Source organism: Magallana gigas, chromosome 2, assembly GCF_963853765.1.
Source record: "Magallana gigas chromosome 2, xbMagGiga1.1, whole genome shotgun sequence".
Taxonomy (NCBI): Eukaryota; Metazoa; Mollusca; class Bivalvia; order Ostreida; family Ostreidae; genus Magallana; species Magallana gigas.
This window is the reverse complement of record NC_088854.1, coordinates 10,783,845-10,807,799: the sequence shown is the minus strand read 5'-3', so window position 1 is coordinate 10,807,799 and position 23,955 is coordinate 10,783,845. Positions and strand designations below refer to the sequence as shown.

Sequence of the window (23,955 nt, the reverse complement as noted above, 5' to 3'; positions counted from 1 at the left end):
TACTATTATAGAGTTTCCTTTGTCGTTATGTATGGTAACATATTCAGTATCATAGTTTACTGTTGTATATTTTAAAATATATATAGCTCATTTAAATATTTTCATTTGTCCCCGGATTTATTCCTTAATATATATATATTAAAGAAGAAATCTTTCACATGAAGATCTTTAATGTATATATAGACATATTGTATCATGTATAAGCCAAAATGTACCATGTATTTTGATTTTTTTATTCTTTATTTGATTCTTGCAAAGTTGTAAATAGGCATTTACAGGTATGTTGTACTCTAGGTCAACTCGACACCGATAAATTATAAATTGGTTTGTTTTTGGTAAATTTACATTTCATTTGTTTACACAATTAGCTATAACAGGGCCATTTGAAAGCCAGTATGTACACGTTAGGTTGGTTCCTCTTGAAATCTAAAAATTACATGACCAAGTGCATTTTGCATTTATGAGCAATCTTCAGGAATAAATCAATATTAATGAAATAAAAATGCTCAGTATAGATCATGCATATACTTATGTTCCCAGGTAGATAATTACATTAACTAAGAGATATAAGTCTGTAGATCTATTTTATGATTTTATTCAAGGTGATATCATTAATTTTTGTTTGAAGAGATGCACATGCTAAATGCTGCTACCTGATTCTGGGCAATACATGTTTTTGCTTTGGAGTTTATCATCAGACGTTGCTCTTCAAACTTTTTTACCATAAATATGCTTCAATCAAGATATATTGTGATTATTTTTCATGTGGGTGATAAATTGATTTAAAAGCTGGTATAGTAATGAACTTAAATGTTGGAATAGTCATAAATATTCAGGAAGGTTTTCCTCAGTGAGTAGGTTATATGGCAGCTAACTTGTTTCAAAAAAAGAGATCGCCATGCATTGTATGTTTTGCTAGGTTATAACGAATAAGACCGCGGAACATTAACTGGCAAGATTGGAAATATACAGCGTACATCAATTTCACGTGTTGCAGTCAAAACATTTGAAATGGGCGGGAACAAATTGACACGGACGTCTGAGAAAACATTGGATTGAAACTGTACATGTAGTTAAAGGAAATGTATTTTCAATCCACCTGGGCATTTCTAACTTGCTATATACATGTTAATTAAAGCGATCGAAAAACATTATATTTAGTATCAGCAAAGGACAAAATTTAAAAAAGGATTTAAAAAGAATTATTTTACCAATAAGTATATAATCAGCAAGTATGAGAAGATCTCAATTTGGGAGAGATAATACGCAAGGCAAGGCATTGTCCGATGACTTCAGAGAATCAGTCGTCCCAAGTCTGATATCAAGTGGGTTTATTCAGGACAATGCTTTGCCCTGCGTATGATATCTCTGAATTAGTATTTTTTCACATTTGCTGATTATACTTATTGATGAAATAAAATGTTTTTCAGCCGCTTTTCTGATACTAATAAAAATGTTTTTCGATCGCTTTACATTAGTATGCAAGTTAGAAATGCTGAGGTGGATTGAAAATACATTTCCTATACCAATGTTTTCTCAGACGTCCGTGTCAATTTGTTCCCGCCCATTTCAAATGTTTTAACTGTAACAAGTGAAACTGACGTAAGCTGTATATTTCCAATCTTGCCAGTTAATGTTCCGCGGTCTTATATGTCTGAAATTAACCTAGATTTAAGGTAGCTGATTGAGTGGTTTATTTTATGTAAGTTCATTCTATTATATATATTTACCATACTATTACCATAAGCCATTCTTTTGATAATGGCTATAATATGGCTTTGATGTGTAAGGTAAATGCAAAAGTGGATCACGTATTGGTTTATCATTATAATAATGACTCATGTACAAAAATACACCAAGGAGCAAGATATCGGTCAAGAGTGAAGGTGCACTCATGCACTCCAGTGAGATTGTATAAAACGATACATAATTAACCATTGTATATATATTCTCATAGTATTAAAGATGCTACGATTAGTTTTTAAGATTTTTTAAATTACAGGTAGATTTTATTTCAATAAGGAAATTATGTCAGTCACTGAACCTATAAGCAATATATAGTCAGAGAAAGGAGAAAAACATTTGTGGGAATATGTTGGTCGAGTCTTATTGAGGGATTAAAGATATTTTGGATTTGTAAGTTAAAAAGAAGCGATATAGAATTAAGAAAGTTACATGTATTTGTATTTTTTTTTCCATATATCATATTATGTACCAGTTGATTTGATATATAAATACACCATAGGTACCATGAGTTGAATGAATAAATAATTCCATAGTGCCTTGCTGAAAGAACCTCAGGGGCAAATTTGGAAATTCTTGTTAATTGAATGGATTTCAGTATACAGGATGCATTAATCCTCACAGGTAACTGGGTTTTAATATAAACAAGTTGGAATTGGTCTACAAATCCATAATACATAATGTATTTACCAACTGGAGACAGCTCATGTTATGTAATTGTTTGTGTTATTCTTAACTATACATACATGTACTAAATTGATATCGTGTTGCATATTAACCTATCAATTTCATGTCTTTAGATTGACAAGGATTTAAAAACAGTCTATATTCTTGCCAGTTAATACAAATGAACTGCACTATACAAACAGAATGATTAATATTGCTTGATTTACCCCGTTGCAACTTGGCCCAGTATGTAAAAATTGTTCTTGTTAAATGCACATACAAAAAATCTCAGCTCAAGGCTGTTGGACTCGAGTGACAGTGTGATTCTACGCAGTGTCAAATTTCTTTTTTTGGGACTGACACTAGATAATTTCCATGTGCAGAATCTCTCCTGATTACATAACATATATAGATTGAATTACTGATATTGGTATTGTGGACAGTTACCAGTAATTGGTAATAAATATTTATCGTTGTGTTGATAAAGAACTAAGTTCATACCTGTTAACCCTTCCGCATTGCGCGGGAGACTCCCGCAAAGCAGCCTAAAAATCTAAGATCTCCCGCATCCAACCTATCTCCCGCGTGGGAGACAAATTTCTCCCACAATCGGATTTGTCTTCCCCATCCCCCACCCCCCCCCCCCAATTCTGAATCTTTACATGCAAATTTCAACAACCACTGCGGGTTTTTCTCTGATTTTGAGCTCAAAAAGCTGCTGTGTAGCTTGAATATATCAAAATCCATCCAAGTACTGTCTACCGTGATCATAGTATGACATGTTATAGTCCAGTTTACTTTTTATGATTACTTCCGGTTTTGACTTAATAATAATAAAAAATAATAAAATTTAAAATGATTGCAAAATGCATTAATTACAATGTTAAAATAAGGTATCTAACAGTATTTTTAATATATATTTGCATTTCACATGAAAAAACGTCGTATATACAAAATCTCCCCCTTAGCCAAGTTGGTAAGGGAGAGATTCTCCCACATAGCAGCTTTGAAAGGTTAACAGGTATGTAAGGTACAAAGAGAAATATGTTCCTGTTATGTATTATTGTAGGTCAATTATGAATTTGAATTGTGAATAAGTATAAGGTGCAAATATACTGTAGACTTTCTAATATATGTTTTCTTTGAAACAAAATAGAAGATTTTGGTTTTATTAAGGGGGGGGGGGCTACATTATTGCAGATACATGTAAGTGCAGTATTAGAGAATTTGTTTTGCCAACCACCAATTTGTTTGGCATTTAAATGTTGAAAGAGTGGTTTAAATATCACCAAAGTTTATGAAGCACCAATGACTAGCATATACAGATAGTTGACAGTTTAAGTGACCAGATTGAACATTGTTGGTTCTCAGAGAATAGGCTGGTGATAAATATTGTTACATGGTCTCTGAAGAGTGATGATTTCTTATTTTGTTGCAGGAATACAATCTGCAAGAGGACATGATATTGAGAGGATAGGGCCGTAATGAGTGTGATAACTTATGACAGGGAGGAGTCTGTCCTCAGGGGACAGGTACCCCTACTCAAGTTCAAGGTCAGCTTTTTCAATATTCAGAGGAGATCTAAAAATAGTCTGCATGCTGAAAGTAGAAATATTACAGAAGTGGTTTGAAAACTTATTTGAGAAAATTTTGTTCCTTTTCTTGGTGGCTTCAAAGCACATCAAAGCATTGAAATTATGAGATGTATTAGAGAGTCTTTTATAACAAAGACTGGCAGAAATACACAATTTAGATTTAAAATATTTTTTTTTGCTATAAAAAACTTATTTCACCTGAGATGAAAGCTCAAGCTATTTTGTATTAAAACATTTGGTCAGGTATTAATCTTTTTGTTTGTGTGTGTCCTTCTGTTCATCCATGTTTAAACATTTTAGCTTACCTGAGCCAAAGTCTCAACTGCATGAGTGTTTCTTATCCAATTTCATCTGGCATCTGTTTTTGGCATACACCATGTCATAGGAATCACATTTTCATTTACTCCTCCAGAATCGCTGAGCTAATTTTTTTAAAACTTGACCAAAAGCATCCTTAGATAAAGGGCGTTACATTTTGTTGAAATGATACATGTAGCTATATACCCGTAGGCCAAGCCCCTTCCAAAAGGAAAAATTAGGAAAAGATGGATAAGGGGGCAGATTTGTGTTTTAATCCAAATACTGTAAACCAACTAAAATTCACGACTTTTTTTGTCATTTACCTGAGATGAACTGGTTATCAACGACTTACCGTATTTTCGTGACCAAGCCTTATCAACAACTGTTTTTTTATTACTAATATATCGCCCCCCCCCCCCCCCCCCCCCCCCGCCCCAATATATATACCCCCAGGACTTTATTATTTTTCTTTTTTATTAAATTATCCTTTTATGGCATATTTCTAATCTAATTTATTCATCCATTGCCCAAAATTACATAAAACAAACATTTTTGAAAAAAAAATCAGACCCTCTGTACATATAATACAAGAAGGTTGCTAACTTCGTCTCCCAGCCGAGAGGTACTGCCGATGAATATTTGTTAAAATGTACTATCAAACTACGTCTAACAGTAAAAACGGTGACCTCATGTCGTAGCCCGATAATTCCCTTCACTGAATATCTGCATGCCATGCCCGTGTAAATACATTTATTAGGTAAATAGGACAATTTTTACCGACAAGTTGCAAGTTTTGAACCGATCCATCTAGAACCAACAGAAGTGAGGTTTTATCGCAAGGAAGACAACTCCGAGAGATTTATGAAATTGCATGGCAAACTCGAAAAAAGTACAATTCATAAGAAATATGAATTTTAATCAAGCCGAGAAAACTTTTTTATCGTCTTGGAAACTGGAAATCTGAAAGAAGGCACTCATACTGAGTGTATTACAATGGAAGACATAAAAGAGAAAAAAATGAATTCTGTTACGAGTTATCTTCCTTGCGATAAACCTTTACTTCCGTTGGTTCTAGATGGACGAAGTTAGCAACCTTCTTCTATTATATATGTAGAGGGTCTGATTTTTAAAAAATATTTGTTTTAGGTAATTTTGGGCAATGAATGTATAAATTAGATTAGAAATATGTCATAAAAAGATAATTTAATAAAAAAAATAATAATAAAGTCCCGGGGTCTATAATCGGGGGGGGGGGGGGGGGGGGGGGGGGGAGTCGATCCTTTCCTCAAGCACCTGTGGTCCGCAGCAATAAATATTTGCAACAATGAGAATCTTGTGAAACTTGCAAAAATTTCTCGAACGCAAATAGAAGTGGTTTACAGTATCTTGTAGCATTATTATGCTTTAGCATTATATAGCTTTCTTATATATGATTGATTCAATTTTCCACACAACGTTACCCTGTAGCGAAGAGGGGGGGGAGTGCATTAGGGGATCAAAGATCATGTATTTTACAAATACCGGGTATGTAACAAAACCCTTTAAAACCATTGTTTAGGTTAAAAGGACATAGAGGTTAGAACCTGGATATCACTTAGGAAGCAAGCTTATTCATTATGTTCATAAGAGTTTTTACTTTTGATTTCCCCCTGATTTCGATGAGGAAGGGGAATCCTGTGGAATCATTAGAATTTGTGGTGGCTCAATTTTTCATGGTATTCGTGGGTAGCTCTCACCCACAAATTTATATCCTTGATGAAAACTAATGATGATAGATTTAGTTTTCCTACTGAGATTAAAAACCAACACATCCACGAAATTACATCCCCGCAAATAAGCAAAATACTGACAATCCATGAAAATTGGCCTCCTTGAAATTAATTGATTCCACATTAAAGGGATTTGTTATTATGCAGGTGGGGGCTTCAGTTTTTCAACAACAACAAATGTTAAGAAGAAGATGGAGGCTATGATTTGTGAAATTTACATGGAATGAAACCATACTGAAAGAATTTTTAAGTTCACATAGTAAATCTATGTCAGTTGTATAAGGGGGAACATTTAGACAGGGTAAAGGGAAGATGGGGAAAGTTCCTATTTACTTAGGAAATTTTTGTTTTCATGAGGACAGAACATCATAAATGCACCTATTGTATTTCAGGAATATTTAGGGACTTTGAAGTTAGATGAAGTGACAGACATAGATTTCAGCAACAATGGTTATTGCACGGACTCTGTGATCAAAGTGATTCTGGATTATAAAAAGGTATTGACTTTAAAAATACCAATGTGATTGACTTCAGAAATGTTAAGTCTGTTTGATAGGCGAGTACCGGTATACTTAATTTATGGGTTTTTTGATATAATCATTCAATATTGATGTAGAGTAATATTTTCTTGAACTTAGCAAGATGAAAAAAAAATCATATTTAGTATGCCTGGTAATTGGAGATATTAAGGTTAAATTACATGTAAAGAAACAGTAGTTAAGACTTCCTTGTCAGAGTTTCATGTTTGTGATATTTGAGTCACAGATATTTGAGATACTTAAATTCAACTGTGCTTGATTTGTACATTGTATAGCATGTATTTTTAATATTATGGAAAAATCTATGAAAGAAAAGACCTTTAAACTAATACATCTTGCTTAAAGATTTTGCATGCAATGTTTTGATCAAGCATTCTCCTGTAAGCCTTTCAAATATGAAATGTATGCATGTAGAATTTTAAAATAATTTGTGTATATTTTATTTCATTTTGTAGGACACTATTCTGGGGAATTTAAAGTCAGTGAATTTGACAGGATGTAAATTGGTGACAGACCATGGCATAAGGTGGCTGGCACAGATTATAGCAGGAGCCCCTGTCATATCAGTAAGATTGTTCAACCTGCATGGTACATGTAGATAAGCTCTACTTACCCTTCAAATACTGTAAATGTATTATATATGACGTCTACGATTCAAGCTTATAATATAGTTATTAAAAGACACAAAATTTACTTTACATTTTAATTGAAAAGGGATGAAAGGATTGATATTCAGGAATAATATACCTGGTAGATATTTATATGAAGAGTCATTTATGGGGGTTGTGGAGCACATTGCTCAGAGGTCATAGGTGTTTGGCCAGTAATCCATAGGTCGCTGGTTCAAACCCCACTGTATCCACTTGATACTCTACTGTGTTATGTCCATAATCAAGGCATATCTACATTGTCTCATTCCACCCAGCTGAAATTGGGTACCAGCTTAAATACACTTGGAGTTAACCTGCAATGGACTGGTCTCCCATTTAGGGGAGTCAAATTGACTCTCATCTGCTTGGCACCATGGAAACCATGGAGACCATCTAGGGGAGTCAAATTGACTCTCATCTGCTTGGCACCATGGAAACCATGGATAACCACCAACTCTATGGATCTTCATGGCTTGGAAAAGGATCTAACTTATTTTAACTAGGGAAGGGGAGGGGGTTGGTTAGATAGGGGTGTGTTGGTTGATGACTGGGGAAGGGGAGGGGTTTGTTAGATAGGGCTGTGTTGGTTGATGACTGGGGAAGGGGAGGGGTTGGTTAGATAGGGCTGTGTTGGTAGATGTGATACATGACCTATTCCATTTCAATTTTTTGCAGGTTAACCTAAATTCCTGCAATAAAGTCACAGATGATGGACTGTTTTTTGTGAATGAAAGCCTGGGTAACAGCACAGAGAAGACGTCATTCCCAAAGATATCGGTGCAAGATACATCTGTTAAATATGCCTCTTCAATTAAAGGGAAAATACTGGCTGGACACCCTGTTTTTCCAATTGTTGGTGGTAAAGAAAATACTATTGTTTATTTTTTGCCTTTGAAAAACATTATTATGGTATGACAATAGATGTCATTGATATGATATGACAATGATATGTAACAGTTTATGACAATAACAATACAATATGACATTAACAGTATGATATGGCAATAACAATATGATACAACAGTATAACAGTTATGACAATAACATTATGTTATAACGATAACAATATGATATGACAATTACTGTATGATATGACAACAATAACAGTATGATATAATAATAACATTATATGACTATAACAATATAGGACAACAATAACAATGTCGAATAACACTGTTAAGTGATATTAACAATGTGATAAGAACAAACTGTATGATATGAATATAATATGATAAGGTGATAAATATGCATCAGGTTTATTTGGTTTTTCTTAAATTTTGTTTCTCTGCCTATTGACAGAGGTAATGTTTTATAAGCCTTTACCTTTACCCACATATCGTTTTTAGCTCACCTGAGCTGAAAGCTCAAGTGAGCTATTCTGATCACATTTTGTCTGTCGTCCGTCTGTCCGTCTGTCCGTCTGTCTGTCTGTCTGTCCGTCTGTCCGTCTGTCCGTAAACTTTTCACATTTTCAACATCTTCTCAAGAACTACTAGGCCAATTTCAACCAAACTTGGCACAAATCATCCTTAGGCAAAGGGGATTCAAAGTTGTGAAAATTAAGGGCCACACTTGTTTTCAAGGGGAGATAATTAGAAATTAATGAAAAATTTCGAGAAATTTTCAAAAATCTTCTTCTCAAAAACCAGAAAGCCAAGAAAGCTGAAACTTGTGTCGAAGCATCCTCAGGTAGTGTAGATTCAAAGTTGTGAAATTCATGACCCCCGGGGGTAGGGTGGGGCCACAATGGGGGGTCAAAGTTTTACATAGGAATATATAGAGTAAATATTTAAAAATCTTCTTCTTAGAAACTAATCAGCTAGGAAAGCTGAAACTTGTGTTGAAGTATCCTCAGGTAGTGTAGATTCAAAGTTGTGAAAATCATGATCCCTGAGGGTAGGGTGGGGCACAATGGAGGGTCGAAGTTTTACATAGAAATATATAGAGTAAATCTTTAAAATTCTTCTTCTTAGAAACTAATCAGCCAGGAAAGCTGAAACTTGTGTGGAAGCATCCTCAGGCAGTGTAGATTCAAAGTTGTGAAAATCATGATCCCTGGGGGTAGGGTGAGGCCACATTGGGGGGTGTTAAAGTTTTACATAGAAATATATAGAGTAAATCTTTTAAAATCTTCTTCTCAGAAACTAATCAGCCAGGAAAGCTGAAACTTTTGTGGAAACATCCTCAGGTAGTGTAGATTCAAAGTTGTGAAAATCATGATCCCTGGGGGTAGGATGGGGCACAATGGGGGGTCGAAGTTTTACATAGGAATATATAGAGTAAATCTTTAAAATTCTTCTTCTTAGAAACTAATCAGCCGGGAAAGCTGAAACTTGTGTGGAAGTATCCTCAGGTAGTGTAGATTCAAAGTTGTGAAAACATGATCCCTGTGGGTAGGGTGAGGCCACATTGGGGGAGGGGTGTTAAAGTTTTACAAAGGAATATATAGAGTAAATCTTTAAAAATCTTCTTCTCAGAAACTAATCAGCCAGATGATTCTTTATAATTGTTAAGACTTTGGCTCCAGGACAATTCTTCGGCCTCACAAGAAGGTTCAGAGTTTGATGTAGCTTAATATCCCATATATTAACAATTGTAAAGGATCTTTTTGAGGACTGCAATACTCAACATTTGATATGACTATAAAATCATCCTGTTAGAAAAGGGACTAATGATTATAAACATAAGAATATCCAGGGGGAAAAATGGATTTTATTTTTACAGGATCTACATGTATTATTGTACATTGTCCAGATTGTTTATATTATGACTTCATTAAGCTGACTTTATAATACCCATTGTTCCTCAGGTGAGCGATGTGGCCCATGGGCCTCTTGTTTTTATGAAATGGAACATTTTTGTTTTTGTTAGTGATTGAAAATAACTTTGCATTGCAGATGTGGTCAATCACAAAACAGGAAATGTGTTGGTGGTCCCCCACCCCAGCGTGAAGCAGAGCCTGGGTAGTTGCCTCAGTGGGGGGTCAGGCTCCACTGGTGAGGGTCCTCATCACTACCCTCAAGTCAAGTTTGAGGATGACTGGAAATTGAATGTAAATGAAGTCAGCATGAATAATGTAAGTAGACACTTTGACTCTTTTAAACTTCTTTTATTTTCTCTGACATGAAAAATTGACTGAATTTCCTGTTTTATTCAACAACAAAAAATACAGGTGAAAAAAAAAATGAAATAAATTATTGTGAAATAAAATGAAATACAATTATTATGAAACTTGGTGGTCTTTACTACATGAGCTCTGAATTAACCATGATGGTAATGGCAGGACAACTTAATTGTTTTTGTGAAATAATGATCATTTGCTGTGCCTGGGCTGGATACGGCATACTGTATACAGGAAAATATTTCCCCTCGTTTTATTTTCGCCCCTTTTGCTCTTGTTGACAGTGGGTGAATTTAAGACTGGGGGGATTCAAAACAATTTTTAAAAGGAAGGAAAATCAAGAACATATTTTATTTACTGGTATATTAATAAAGTAGTTTAAATTATTGCCTTTGGTCAAGCTGTATTGAAAATAAATTACATAATTCAGCTTTAATGCATGTTTGAAGTTAGAGAAATTGTATATACTGGAGGCTGACATGATGTAGAACTCTTCTGTATTAAAAATTTTAAAAAATTGATTATTTTGACGTCACACAATCTATTCCGCTTTTGTTTACTATAGCATTAAATGATTTATTTTTGACGTCGTGTCATTAACTGCTGTCAGTTGAGCAGACAAATTGAATAATGCACGTTATGATAATTTGTCTGCTTACCTTACAGCAGTTATTGACACGACGATGTCAAAAAAATATTATTTAATACTTATATCTACATTCCCTAATCAATGAAATCAGTTATTTTATTAAAATAAATCAGTATAAATTGCAGATCACGGAGTTAATTACTAACAGCAAGAACTGCTGTTTTCTAAAACCAGTTTAAACTGGTTATCACATAGACTTGATATGAGCATGAAAATATAATCCATGATAAATAACTCTTGAAATTTTGCTTTCAATAATAAAATCAATTTTAAGTACCCAACTGAACAAGATTGATAATGTTTGAATTCACAGGTCAATCTAAAGAATAAATATATGTTTGCCTAAATATATAGAGAATAATACATGGCAAAATCTGTATCACATCCAATGTCAACCCGAGACTCCAGCATCAGCCCGACATATTTTTAGTGTCCTTACCCTTTAAATAACTTACTGGGCAAAACTGCAAGTGTAGAAGGGCAAAAATAGCCATGTATACAGTATTAAGCTATGACTGTACGTAAAAAGACAAAGGGTAATGGAAGAAGACACTCCTTTAAAATTCCTTTATTTTTCTTTGATATAATTGAAAAACGTGTATTTTCATGATAAAAGTTTTGGATTTATTTTAATCTATTGATTCAGAACTTGTTGATCAAAACCAAGAGAATGATATCGTATAGGGTGTTCAAGTTTAATGCAACTCTGATGTGAATTATATAGTCTGACAATACTTTGTACTCAAAACGAAAATAATAATTTAGTATCCAAACCATGAAAAATTATTTTACGTTATTTTGATGAAACCATTGGTTACCCTATTTTATTTACAGCCATTGTTTGATGTGCTAGCCAGAAGCAATCCACCTCAAGTTGTCCTTCCGTTTGATGCGTCTGCCACCCCGAAAGAGATTTCAGCTCATATCAGAGACGCCATTACTAGAATATCTATGAGGGTATGTAAAAAAAAAAAATCCCACACCTATTAGTTTTTATTTTGCTTGGGTTAATTTTTTCAGATTGTTTTATTTTGTGCAACCTTTTAATTGCAGTGATATGTATCCTTATTAAAGTGCAGAATTTTGTACTGACATTTGATAATATAATGGCATGAGAGCATAAGTGTGTCTTTGATTAATGCCAAAAACTCAGCTTTAGTAAAACACAGGTAATTGACAAATATCCCTTGGGTCATCCTTTCATTTAATGGTTTATGTATTTATTAATAAATGTGTATTTAAAATGTATTTAAAATGTCACTTGTAAGTAGTTCATACTGAGCTATTTGATTTCTATGCTAGAAATTACTAGTGTACCATTGGGCTCATATAGTATTGTTTAAACATGATTTGTATAGTAGGTAAAAAAAGTCATCATATTCTGGTGTGTGACTCATTGCAATATACTTTGTATGCCTTATTGCTTTAATTTGCTGGTCAAATCGTGGAATGTTTTATTGAATCATTATTTAGAAACTTTTACCTTTAGAAACAGATTGAATTCTTTTTAAATTTTGTAGGAAAATGGAAATCCCGAAATGGAAAGCCACAGGAGAGAAAATAATATCGCCAGTTTTGACAATGCCCAGTGCTTCATGGACAAGAAGGTCGTTTCAGGGCATGATTTTGACATAGAGACTGGAATATTACAGTAAGAACAGTCAAACCTTATGCTTAGAAACAAAACTAAATAAATTATACATTTGTTTTTTTTACAGACTGAAACATTTCCCTTGTTGGTACTAACTGATAGTTAAAAGTATGTTTTAGTTTTCTGAAATAGAGTAAATGGTATTCATTTATATCCTTTTTTTGTAGAACAAAAGTGTCTAAATCAGAAAAAAATGAACTTGGATTTTACTTCTCAAGACAACCTTTTTCCAAGTCTTACCCATACTTTGAAATTGAGCTCATTGAGTATATAGGAGATTTGGAAAAACAAATGAAAAATGTGGAAGAAAACAGTGATGATCAAGTTTTCATTGGTTGTTTACATGAACAGACTTTCATAATGAGAAATATAAAGAAAGAAACTGGCTTAGCAGATGGAATGACGTAAGTTGCTTTACTCTTATTTAAGCTCACCTGAGCTTAAAGCTCTAGTAAGCTGTTTTGATCAAAATGTTTCTCTCAACCATAAATGGATATGTCGAAGTTAATTGTAAGTCCAAACCACTTACCGTATTTTCCTGACGACTCGTCGATGCGGACGACTCGTCGAATTGCCCATTTTTAGCCAAAATTTTAACAAAATCCTATGATACGTCGATCTCAGACCATACGTCGATCTTATCACTTCAAAATGGCCTATAAAACTGCAGTAACATTATCAGTGTATGATGCCACGATGTCACCGATATTGCTACCAATTATTATTAATGATTAACATTTAAACAATTACGCTTTATACTTATGCATCAAATTTTCAAATACCGGCAACTTCTACAAAGTCGCTTGCATTTTAAACAATTCCCGATATCGCAGGTTATGCAAAACTAAACTTACTTTGTCAGAAATATTTTATTCCCAAGCATTAAAATAAGTATCCACTCTGACTATCGCCAGTGTATTCGCCATTACGTAACCAGCCACCTGTTGACTCGGCGCATGGTCAATGTTTGTTTAACAATTTCCGGTGTCATAGGCATGCACCTGTCTCGTGTCGGACTTCAAAGGGGGATTTCAAGTGAAGAAAGCTTAGCAATTACTATGATTTAATGAAACTTGTTTACTTTGTATCCAGTAATGCAGTTACACGCTATTGTTTTACATAGACACCGTTAGAAATAGATCAATCATTTGTACGACTTGATAATGACGATATACGACATACATACGTTTCCTAAAAAAATTATCTAACAATAATCAAAGAATTGGACAATAATTAATGAACTATAATCACTCTTATAAAGGTACTCTTTATATATACAGGGAGTGAAATTGCCGTAAAGATCTCAGCCTTAGGGCAAGATAATTAACACAACCGGTGTCAGCCTATTGTATAAACAGTAGTATTGATAATTGCCGATTACGTATTTTAAGATTGAATTTGACCATTAAATATTTCTGATTTATACTTTCCACTAACAACTCTTTACAAATAAAATAATTAAATTTAAAAAAACATCCCCCGGACCTACTGCAATATTTTCTTCCATTCAAACTTGGTTTCAATTTTACTGCGCAATGTTATCTTCCTACTAGTGATACATAGAACCATGTGACGATGTGTTTATAAAAATGGAACGGTAAAACTTTTAATTGATTAAGGACAATGTAACATTTTTTAATAACTGTTGTTATTATTATGTATTTAAGTGTTGACAGATGAGTGAAAATGATAATTATTAAAGATGAACAGTGAATTCAACAACATAATTTTCAATCACACAGCCAACTCAAGATGATTAAAACCAAGATTTTTAATGCTATTTTTAAAAATTTTCTGACATCGAGCCTACGACAAGTCGAACAAGACGATAAGTCGGGTGCTCTGCTTCAGAGGAAAAAAATACCGACTAATCGTCAGAAAAATACGGTATTTTTTAAGTATTTTATCCTCAATATCTCGAAAACTCTGATATCTCGGAAGTTTTTAAACAGTCCCATCTAGTTCGAGATAACGAAGTTTGACTGTACTTGGATTGAAGTTTTGCTTTGAAGCTGTAATTGCAGGAAATCGTATATCCGGTTATCCAACAATATTGTTTAATTTTCAAATTTTGTTGCAATCACTTTCAAATCACAAAAGTACAACACACAAAATTTATATCCATGATTGTTTTCTATTGAAAACTTTTTCAAATTGCAAAAATTTGACTGACATAAATTAAAAAGATTATATATCTACTCCATTTTTGCAAATTTTGTGACACATGAAAAAAACTGGACACAGTTATTTGGATGCTTAAAATTAAATATTGAATATAATTTTGTGTTATTTTTCGATTAAAACACTGTAGACCTATACTGTGGAATCATTAAAATTTGTGGAGGTCATTTTTCATGGATTGCTAAAATTTCACATATTCGTGGGGACGTAATTTCGTGTATTCTCACACTTATAAAAGGAATAATAAAGGACTTTATAACTCTTAATTTATTCATTCGTGGAGGATGTTAATTCATGGATGATAGGTACCCACAAATTCCACGAAAATTGAGCCACCATGAAATCTATTGATTTCACAGTATTTTATCCAGGTGAGCAATGCAGTCCATGGCTTTTTGTTTCCATTTACTGAATTATATGTATAACACTTTATTTGTATTCATAGATTCCCCTTTAAAAGGATTGGGGACAGGTATGGTTTTGGGATCAAAGGACTATGGCAGTCGGAATACATGCCTGGGGAAGGCTGCAGTTTTTACAGCACCATCAATGGAGTTGAGGTAATCAGGTGTCTTACAATATTTCAATTACTTTCAAAATGTGAAAGTTTGGGTGTTGGAAAGAGGAGGGGGGGGGCAATATTTTCCAGTACTGTTTTTAAAAATAAATCAGCTTTCATTTTTTCCATTTTCAAAGGCATCCCAAACTGTTCCCTAAAGTTATTTCTTTCCCATTGTATTGATTATAAACACCAAGAGTAGTTAATCATCTAACAAGTGATAGCTTATTGTTATGAATACTAAACACTGTCAAAGTTGAAAATGCACCCATTTCTTTTATTTCGAATTTATGAAGAATTTTTAACAGTTGTTAATTAGTTGCACAAGAGCAGAATCAGTAACAGGATTTTTAAAGCTAGGGTCTAAGGACTTGGGGTTTTGATAGATAAGTTCAGTCCCAGCTTAATTCAGTTAGGGGCCTAACCTAATCAGTTTCCACCCATTTTTATCATAATTATAGTTCTAAATCCAATTTTCTTGAGCTTTGTTCTGAATTTACTTCCCAAAAAAGCCCCTTTCACAATTGGCGTACGAGCACTTTACAACACTTTGCAATTGGAATTTTTTGGCTTCGCATGAGCTATCGCATACATTGCACAAGCTCTCACATCTGTAGCATGCGTTTTTTGTGTTCTTATCAAGTCTCCTCAAAATAGTGGACATGCACACTATTCAGACGCGACCAAATGCGATCCAAATTATTGCAATGCAATGACGAACATTTGTACGAACGTTTTACAACGTTTTATGAACTCACAAGAGCGATGCTCGATTTTTAAAGATCATAAGATAAAAAGCAGCTGTTTATGCATGTGTGGTGTGACCATGAGACTGTCGCTCAACGTGTAATCATGTAATCTTGCAACGCATTATCTTATAACACTTGCTTTCATTGTACAACAGTCACATATGGACACAAGATATATAGCAAGATTCAATGCATTTACATTGCACAATGGTCGCTCTGAATTGTGCATGTTTAGTGCTACAATGTAGTAATTTTTGATATGCAATTATTTTGGGAACAGTTTACGATCCATATCTAATTTTTTTGGTTGCACGAATATTTTGTTGGTTCTGCTCATGTACTAATTGTGAAAGGGGTTTTAGATGCACCATGGGACTCATGATTTTAAAGACCTTTCATCCACATAATTTTGCAGTGAGTGCTTCCATTTTGTGGGGGCAATGATGTACCATATGCCCTCCAACACAGTCATTAAATAGTTATTTTTGTATTTTTCTATAGGCCAGTTATGATAAAATGTCATCTACAGAGGCTCTGACAACTAGGAACTATTACCCATTGGTATCAATCAAGTCATTACACTTGGCAAAAGTGAAGATTCTGCACTACTCACCCCCGCCAAAGGTACGAGATACAGAGATTATGTGACAAATACCGCTGGTACAATTAAATATTAATTATAAAAATAGTCATTGATGAAATGTATTAGACTATACATTACAAAATCGATTTGTAGTGTTATTCATTGACAAAGACACTGAAAAAATTTAATATATATTTATTATAGGTTTTTTGATTTCATTTAAACAATATGTTCATATTTTTATAGGAGTTTTTGTCAGTCATGAAAGCAGAAAAAAGATGGATTAGTCCTTGCTACTTATTTAACATGGCAATCAGTAGAAATGGATTGATGAGGTATTATTTATTTGTTGTAAAAGAATTAATCCAAGCAGATATTTAAAGTATATTAATGCTTATTGTTCCGCCATTTTTCAAGGAAACACACAACTACTGAATTAATTTCCAGTGCAAGTGATATGGTTTTTTTTTCATCTCCAGTACCTGTGCATTCTCAAATCGTACAGAAGACTCGCATTATATTTCGGAGTCGCGTGTTGGGACCCTCGACACTCCGTTCACTTCCTGCACATTCAAGGTGGAGGATCCAGGGCCACAGTCCAAAGTTGTGTTTGGGATTGGTAAACAGACCCATGTATTTGGAAACAACAAAGAATATCTAGCCTTCATCTGCATGGACGGAGGGCATGTACCATCTTACTTTGCCTCAGATTAATATGATAAAATGCTTTTTATTATAAATGTTTTTTTTTTAGGTTGCCTGAGTTACTGAGATGACTTACTGGTTTCTATGTTCATATATTATTCTTTGTCTGTCGTTTGTAAATTTGGAATTTAATCGGAACATTTTTGACTTCTTCTCTGAAAGTACTGAGTCAATCTTGAAAAGGAGAGATTTCAAAGGAAAAATGTTTTTTGATACTTTTGTAAAGTTTCCCTGCTCTTGCTTCTGTGTAAAGATAGCTTGGTCATGCATACACAACTGGAAGTGTTTTGCAAAATATTTGGTGATGCAAAGATTTATAATTATTATAGAAAATGATGACGCTAAGGAAAAAAGAATATAGAACTGATCTCCAGAGTTTGCAATCATTAAAGTAATTTTTATTTTTATTAGTGTGAAGCATGGTGACACAACAGTGAAACTTCATGAAGTTAATGCCAAGAGTTCGGTGCCAAATGATGAGATTACATTCAAATGGTACATAGAGAAACAAGACGAAAGTTTTGAAGGCACCAAGGAATTTAAAACAGAAGTTTACCTGAATGAAAAACTGGTGAGTCATTAAACTTTACTGTGTAATAATTCTTAGTCCCAATGGCTCAATTTTTGTGGATTTTGTTAGTACTCATTATCCTCAAAGTAACATGCTAAATAAAATGAAACAAACTATTCATCTATTCATTGTACATGCATAAATACAGATTAACTAAAATTACATTCACAAAAAGAGACAAAAAAAATTCACAATCCATTTTCTATGGACTTGGAACTGTTGGAATATGCAGTTTGATTTCACACTCATTTGCAAATGCACCAATTATGTCCAATAGACATATTTTTAATTCTTTTTTTATGTGTTTTAGAGTCTATATTAAGAGAAAAGAAATATTTGACATCAAAATAATACCTTGATTGTTATTTCTTTGTAGTATTGTGAATACTTGATTGTTATTTCTTTGTAGTATTGTGAATACGAATACCCTTACACATTTGTTGGAGGTGTGCCACAAGAAATAATACTTGCGAAGTTTGTCACAGGAGGTGTGAGGAAAATAAGGTTAATGCAGCACTTGCCATTATACAGGGCACCTGTAAGTCTCAATCCATGCAATGTTGAAATAAAAAAGCAGTAGAAATTTTTCAATGTATCTAGTGTGTGTGTAATGAACAAATAAATCAGTATTGTTCTTTGACTTGATATGGCATGACTTCAAGTTAATGTTAGTGCCCTAGTCTAGTTAGTTCTTCTGTAAAGGAGCCTGGGTGGTCAACTAGTAACCATCAGATATTCCTTAAATTTCATACATGTTTTGTTTAGCTAGAAACTATCATTTAGTAAGACATAACCCATACATTTTGTCTTTGAAATTTGAATATTTTACTATATCTTTATGAAGTGCTTTTCTTCTTAAAAAGATTAATATACCGGTACTCTGAAAATTGCCCCGGCCATCCAGATCTATTAATTTGAACACTCCTAAAAGGACTATGTGCCGTATTATGCATTTTTCGCCCCCCTAAATTTAAGTTTTTTGAAAAGCTTTAAAAGTAAGGTGGCAGATAGTTGAAATCATATTGAAAATAAATGTGTAAAAGGTTATCACCGCAGTGACGTCATAATGTAGAAATGACGTCATGAAAATTGTCTTATTTTGATGAATTAATGTTTTGTAGCAAAATATGGGTTAATTAACACTGATTTATTTACTTTCATTAGCCATAGCTAGTAAAAGAGTTTTAATTTTCCTTATGAGATTTTGATTTATTTGATAGGGAGTTTTCCGAGATCAGATAACGCTTGGGTACTTGAGGAGAGTGATTATCTCGGATGATGGAACAATGGAGTGTGGGTAGGTAGTCTCCTCAAACAATCATCAACTTTTGTCACGTTCTTAAGGTTGAAAATGCTGGTTGAAGCTCAGGGGCGTAGGAAGGTATTTCACAATAGGGCAACGAATTTGATCGATTTGGGGAGGGGGTGTTGAATTGAATTGAACTTGAAATGAAGATATTCTATGATAAGTTGCCCAGTTATTCGTATACATGTATTGAATTGATTATATTATAATTGTCCCTTGTTTGATGGAACTAAAAGAAACAAAGCAAAATTGTACATACCAGTAATGTTTATTTACGTTTGATGAATTAAAATTTGTAGTAAGATAAAGCAACTCACATTTAATTCTTATAATCAGAGAAGTTTATATACAGGTATAAGCATCAAGTTTGCAACTTATCAGTCTCTATTGCACTTCAAAAACATTAAAAAATTGGGTATCCGTGAATCCTGTGCTGACATTTGTTTGCAGAAAGGTTCAAAGCAGATGTAGCATCACGGTGAATGTGCAGGATCTTACAATTTTAAATACATTTTTGTGCCATGGTAAAACCTCGAAATTCATTTTGATTGTAAGATTGTACAGTAACAGGAAATTGAGGCTACAATCTTAATCATTTCAGACATTTTTTTCCAGTAAATCAGTATAACCAGTATCTGTGTGGTGTTTAATAAATATTGGGAGTTCTTGCTCTGTTTGTTATAAAACAACAGAACTAAAAGTTTACAATACCTAGAGCAATAGCTACCTCTTAAAATTTATTCACAGAGCACAACATGGCATTAACACCTTTGGAATCTTTGTGGCTAAAACACAGTTTAACACGTCCTTGACCTACTTTGAGATGGAGGTGATTGCATGTCCAAGTCGAGTGACCATTGGTGTGGCCCATTATGACAAGCCTCCAGGATTTTATCTCGGGATGAACCAATGTGAGATTGGACTCCACAACACATCGGAGTAAGTAAAAATGAATTCGACTCTTACTTTTGTCTCAACTTAAGTGGTTCACTTCAAGGTTTTCATGAGTTCTTGGATTGTTGATGTACTTTCAACTATATAGCACTGGTTGAAGTGCATTGACATTCATTACAACTTCCAACTGTGTTTTAAAAAAATCAATATGTGAGCTTTATGTTAGAGATGATGAAAACAAATGAGTTTGCTTTGGGTCAGTATCACCAATCCACCCCCCCCCCCCCCCCCATCTTAATAATCTTTCATAATACCGAGTAAAGTATTATTGATTTCATTTCATTAATACATGATTTTAAGAATTGTTAACCACTAAATCTCACCTGAGACCTTAATGAAATTTAGCACAGTATTATTAATATAGCTTCTTGTAAACCAAAGGAAAAATTCGACCTGTAATAAGTATGACACACCAATTAAAAGAATAAAAATAAAAAAAATGATTAATGTTTGAATACACAGACATATTTTTTTTCGTTAAGCATGATCAAAACATTCCTTCTTTCAGATTGTCTCAGATTGCAATAGGAACCAAAAAGGATTCTCGAGCATACTCAGTTGGCGATGTAGTTGGATGTGGAGTTGAGGGAGACTATGATGATGATGGCTTTCTGGTACCAGAGCAAGAAATTACAGTATACTTCACCAGAAATGGAGACAGGGTAGGTCAATTCAAGCAGAAAAAAAGTTATTCAAAATTTGAATTTTCAAAAAAACAAAAGTGAAATATAGAGTGGAGACAATTCAAAAGATGACCAAAAGGAGGTAGATTAAGGGTAAAAATGATGGAAGAACATTTCAGTGGGTTATAAGAATGATGGAAAACAATTTAATGGGTTATAAGAATGATGAAAAAGCAAGTCATTGGGATATAAGAATGATGGAAGAGCAAGTCATTGGGTTATTAGAATGATGGAATAGCAAGTCAGTGGGTTATTAGAATGATGGAGGAGAATAAAAAGGCAAGTCAGTGGATTGTCAGGTTGATTGAGAATTAAGTCAAGAGGTATAAAAAATTAAGGAGCAATTAAAAAAAAAGATTATTAAATGATGAAAGAGGAAGTAACAATGTCATCATAATGATGACAGAGTAATTGAAGTCAAGCTTTCAATAGCAAGATGGAGTTATGATAATGATAGAAAGAGTAATTGGAGAGAATATCAGTTTGGGAAAGAATTGAGAAGAGAAATACTGTAAAACGAGAAAATTTGGCGCATACGTATTTTAGCGCAAACACAAGTGCCAGTACATTAGCGCAATTATATTTTAGCGCATGCATCTTTTCTTTAAAAAAGAATGCAAAAAATGTTGTTGTTTGATAAACAATCACGCCCAAAATTCAGTTCTGTGTTTACTCAAGCCCGTGAACAGAACGACTTTGATTTCTATCTCGCATGCACGGTTAACTGTCGTTGAGAACAATACACTTATGTTTGTGTAAATCGTCAGTAGATAGATATGAAAACTTCATTTATTGGCGATGATGAGTAAATTTTGTTGGTAAACAAATTTGAGTTATCGGACTTTGAATTTAACGTGTCGACTTGGAAAACACTAGAAGAGTCCCGAAACTAAAAGTGAAATCGAATGCTACATTTACCATAAGTTTCGATCATAATGAAAGAATCTTTTTTACAGTAATTTTACATTAAAAAATCACAAAAAATAGGTATTGTCTTGTTATCTTTATATCCACTAATCAGAGATCAAAGAAATTATGATCAATCATGTATTTCCAGCGTTAACGATCGTGCTTAATCACATTTTCACCTCGAGGCGCTATAAATGGAAGTGGCATGGGGAGAAGCCCAATTTTCAAGGTGCTAATGAGATATATTAAAAAGCAATTAAAACTGAATTAATTAATCCATGTTTAGGCACTTATACCCGAAAACCTATACTGTTTACGAGTGTAATTGTTTAAACAAACAGAACCGACAGCATCTGACCTTTAAATGAACACATCTATATAGCCTTAAAAATGGACTGACATTATTGTTTTGCAACTTGAAGAAATTTAATACATATGGAAAATCTTTGGCGCAATATTAAATTTAGCGCTCATAGGCAGTTGCGCCAAAGGCGCTAATATTTGTAGTGCGCCATATTTTCTCGTTTTACAGTAGTAGGATGGAGAGAAAGAGTTGGAGAGGTTATCAAAATTGGAAAGAGTAAGTGGGGAGGTTATAAGAATGGGGATGAGTAAGTGAAGAGTTTATCAGGATGGGAAAGAGTAAGTAGAAACTTAACAAAATGGGAAAGAGTGGGTGAAGAGTTTATCAGAATGGGAAAGAGTAAGTGGAGAGGTTATCAAAATGGGAAAGATGAAGTAGAAAGTTTATCAGAATGGAAAATAGTATGTGGAGAGAAAGAGTTGATGGAGAGGTTATCAAAATGGGAAAGAGTAAGTGGAGAGGTTATCAAAATGGAAAAGAGTGAGTGGAGAGTTTATCAAAATGGGAAAGGGAACTAGTAAGTGGAGGTGTTATCAGAATGGGGATGAGTGAGTGAAGAGGTTATCAAAATGAGAAAGAGTAAATGAAGTGTTTATTAGGATAGGAAAGAGTAAGGAGAAAGGTTATCAGAATGGGAGAGTAGAATGGAGAGAAAGAGTTGGTGGAGAGGTTATCAAAATGGGAAAGAGTAGGTGAATAGTTTATTAGAATGGGAAAGAGTAGGTAGAAAGGTTATCAGAATGGGAGAGAGTTAGTTGAGAGGAAGACTAAATGGATAGGTTATTAGAATGGAAAAAACAAAGTGTAGAGGTTATCAGAATGGGAAAGGGTTTTTGGAGATGTTAGTGGAGTAGGAAAGAATAACTAAAAAATGAAAGAAAAAAGTCTAAAGAATGATTGAAGAGTAATCAAGTCAAATAATTAAGTCAAAAGATTTAGGGAAATTAAGAAGTACATGTATTATCAATGTCTAATTAACAGCAATATGCAATTACTCTTAAATATTTGAGACTTGTTTGCTTAAATTATACATTTGGCTTTGCTTGATGTAAAAATTGAGAAATAATCTTAGAGTGTATACATACTTGTAAGCATCAATGACTTTAAAATTTGCTCAGTGGTATCACAAAAACACTACACTGTTTGATGAGTGATGAGAGTAGCTTCGTTTTTCCAATTCACAAACACAATTTAAAAAAAAATATTTTCATTACAACTCCACTGGATAAACATGCTATGACTTAACTATAGTTAAATGTCTTTTGATTAGTAAGGACAGTTAATATCTATTAAGGATGATAACAATACTTTGGGCAAAGGATTGGAAAACCTTAAGGTCGGAAAATGGAAATGCATATTAAAATGTTGTATGTGTATCCGTAATTCGGAAATGTAATATTACCTTACATGTAATTGAATGAATAACAAATGATTCTTGATTAAGCAACTTTATACCACATACTGTTGATAGGAATCTATGAAAAAGTTTGTGATATTGCCATGTAGATTGAGACGACCAAACTGAAATATGTGTCGGACGGACTGTATCCCTCCATAATGGTGGAAAAACCTGGCTGTAAAGTACGAGTTCTTAATTACTACTCTGAGACAAAGGCTGATAGAGAGGCTGTCCTTCTGGCCAAAGAAGAAGCTGCAAAATCTGTTGAAACGGTGACTTCAAATTTTATTTTTGTCTGTTGCATTAAAT

General features: G+C 33.6%; 1 protein-coding gene across 4 annotated transcripts in view; it reads left to right on the top strand.

Annotated features, from left to right (window-relative positions):
- Positions 1-23,955, top strand: part of LOC105327744 (uncharacterized) — a 75,007-nt gene that overhangs the window by 440 nt on the left and 50,612 nt on the right. For all 4 annotated transcript variants that reach the window (XM_066074985.1, XM_066074981.1, XM_066074983.1 and 1 more), the window contains exons 2-19: positions 3,848-3,962; positions 6,466-6,570; positions 7,068-7,178; positions 7,938-8,121; positions 10,160-10,338; positions 11,867-11,989; positions 12,553-12,683; positions 12,851-13,087; positions 15,310-15,424; positions 16,674-16,796; positions 17,002-17,090; positions 17,235-17,438; positions 17,872-18,031; positions 18,441-18,569; positions 19,252-19,328; positions 20,085-20,276; positions 20,800-20,953; positions 23,754-23,918. In XM_066074985.1, coding sequence (XP_065931057.1) covers positions 3,894-3,962; positions 6,466-6,570; positions 7,068-7,178; positions 7,938-8,121; positions 10,160-10,338; positions 11,867-11,989; positions 12,553-12,683; positions 12,851-13,087; positions 15,310-15,424; positions 16,674-16,796; positions 17,002-17,090; positions 17,235-17,438; positions 17,872-18,031; positions 18,441-18,569; positions 19,252-19,328; positions 20,085-20,276; positions 20,800-20,953; positions 23,754-23,918 — 2,547 coding nt within the window. In that variant the 5' untranslated portion in view covers positions 3,848-3,893. The remainder of the gene's footprint in view (positions 1-3,847; positions 3,963-6,465; positions 6,571-7,067; positions 7,179-7,937; positions 8,122-10,159; positions 10,339-11,866; positions 11,990-12,552; positions 12,684-12,850; positions 13,088-15,309; positions 15,425-16,673; positions 16,797-17,001; positions 17,091-17,234; positions 17,439-17,871; positions 18,032-18,440; positions 18,570-19,251; positions 19,329-20,084; positions 20,277-20,799; positions 20,954-23,753; positions 23,919-23,955) is intronic.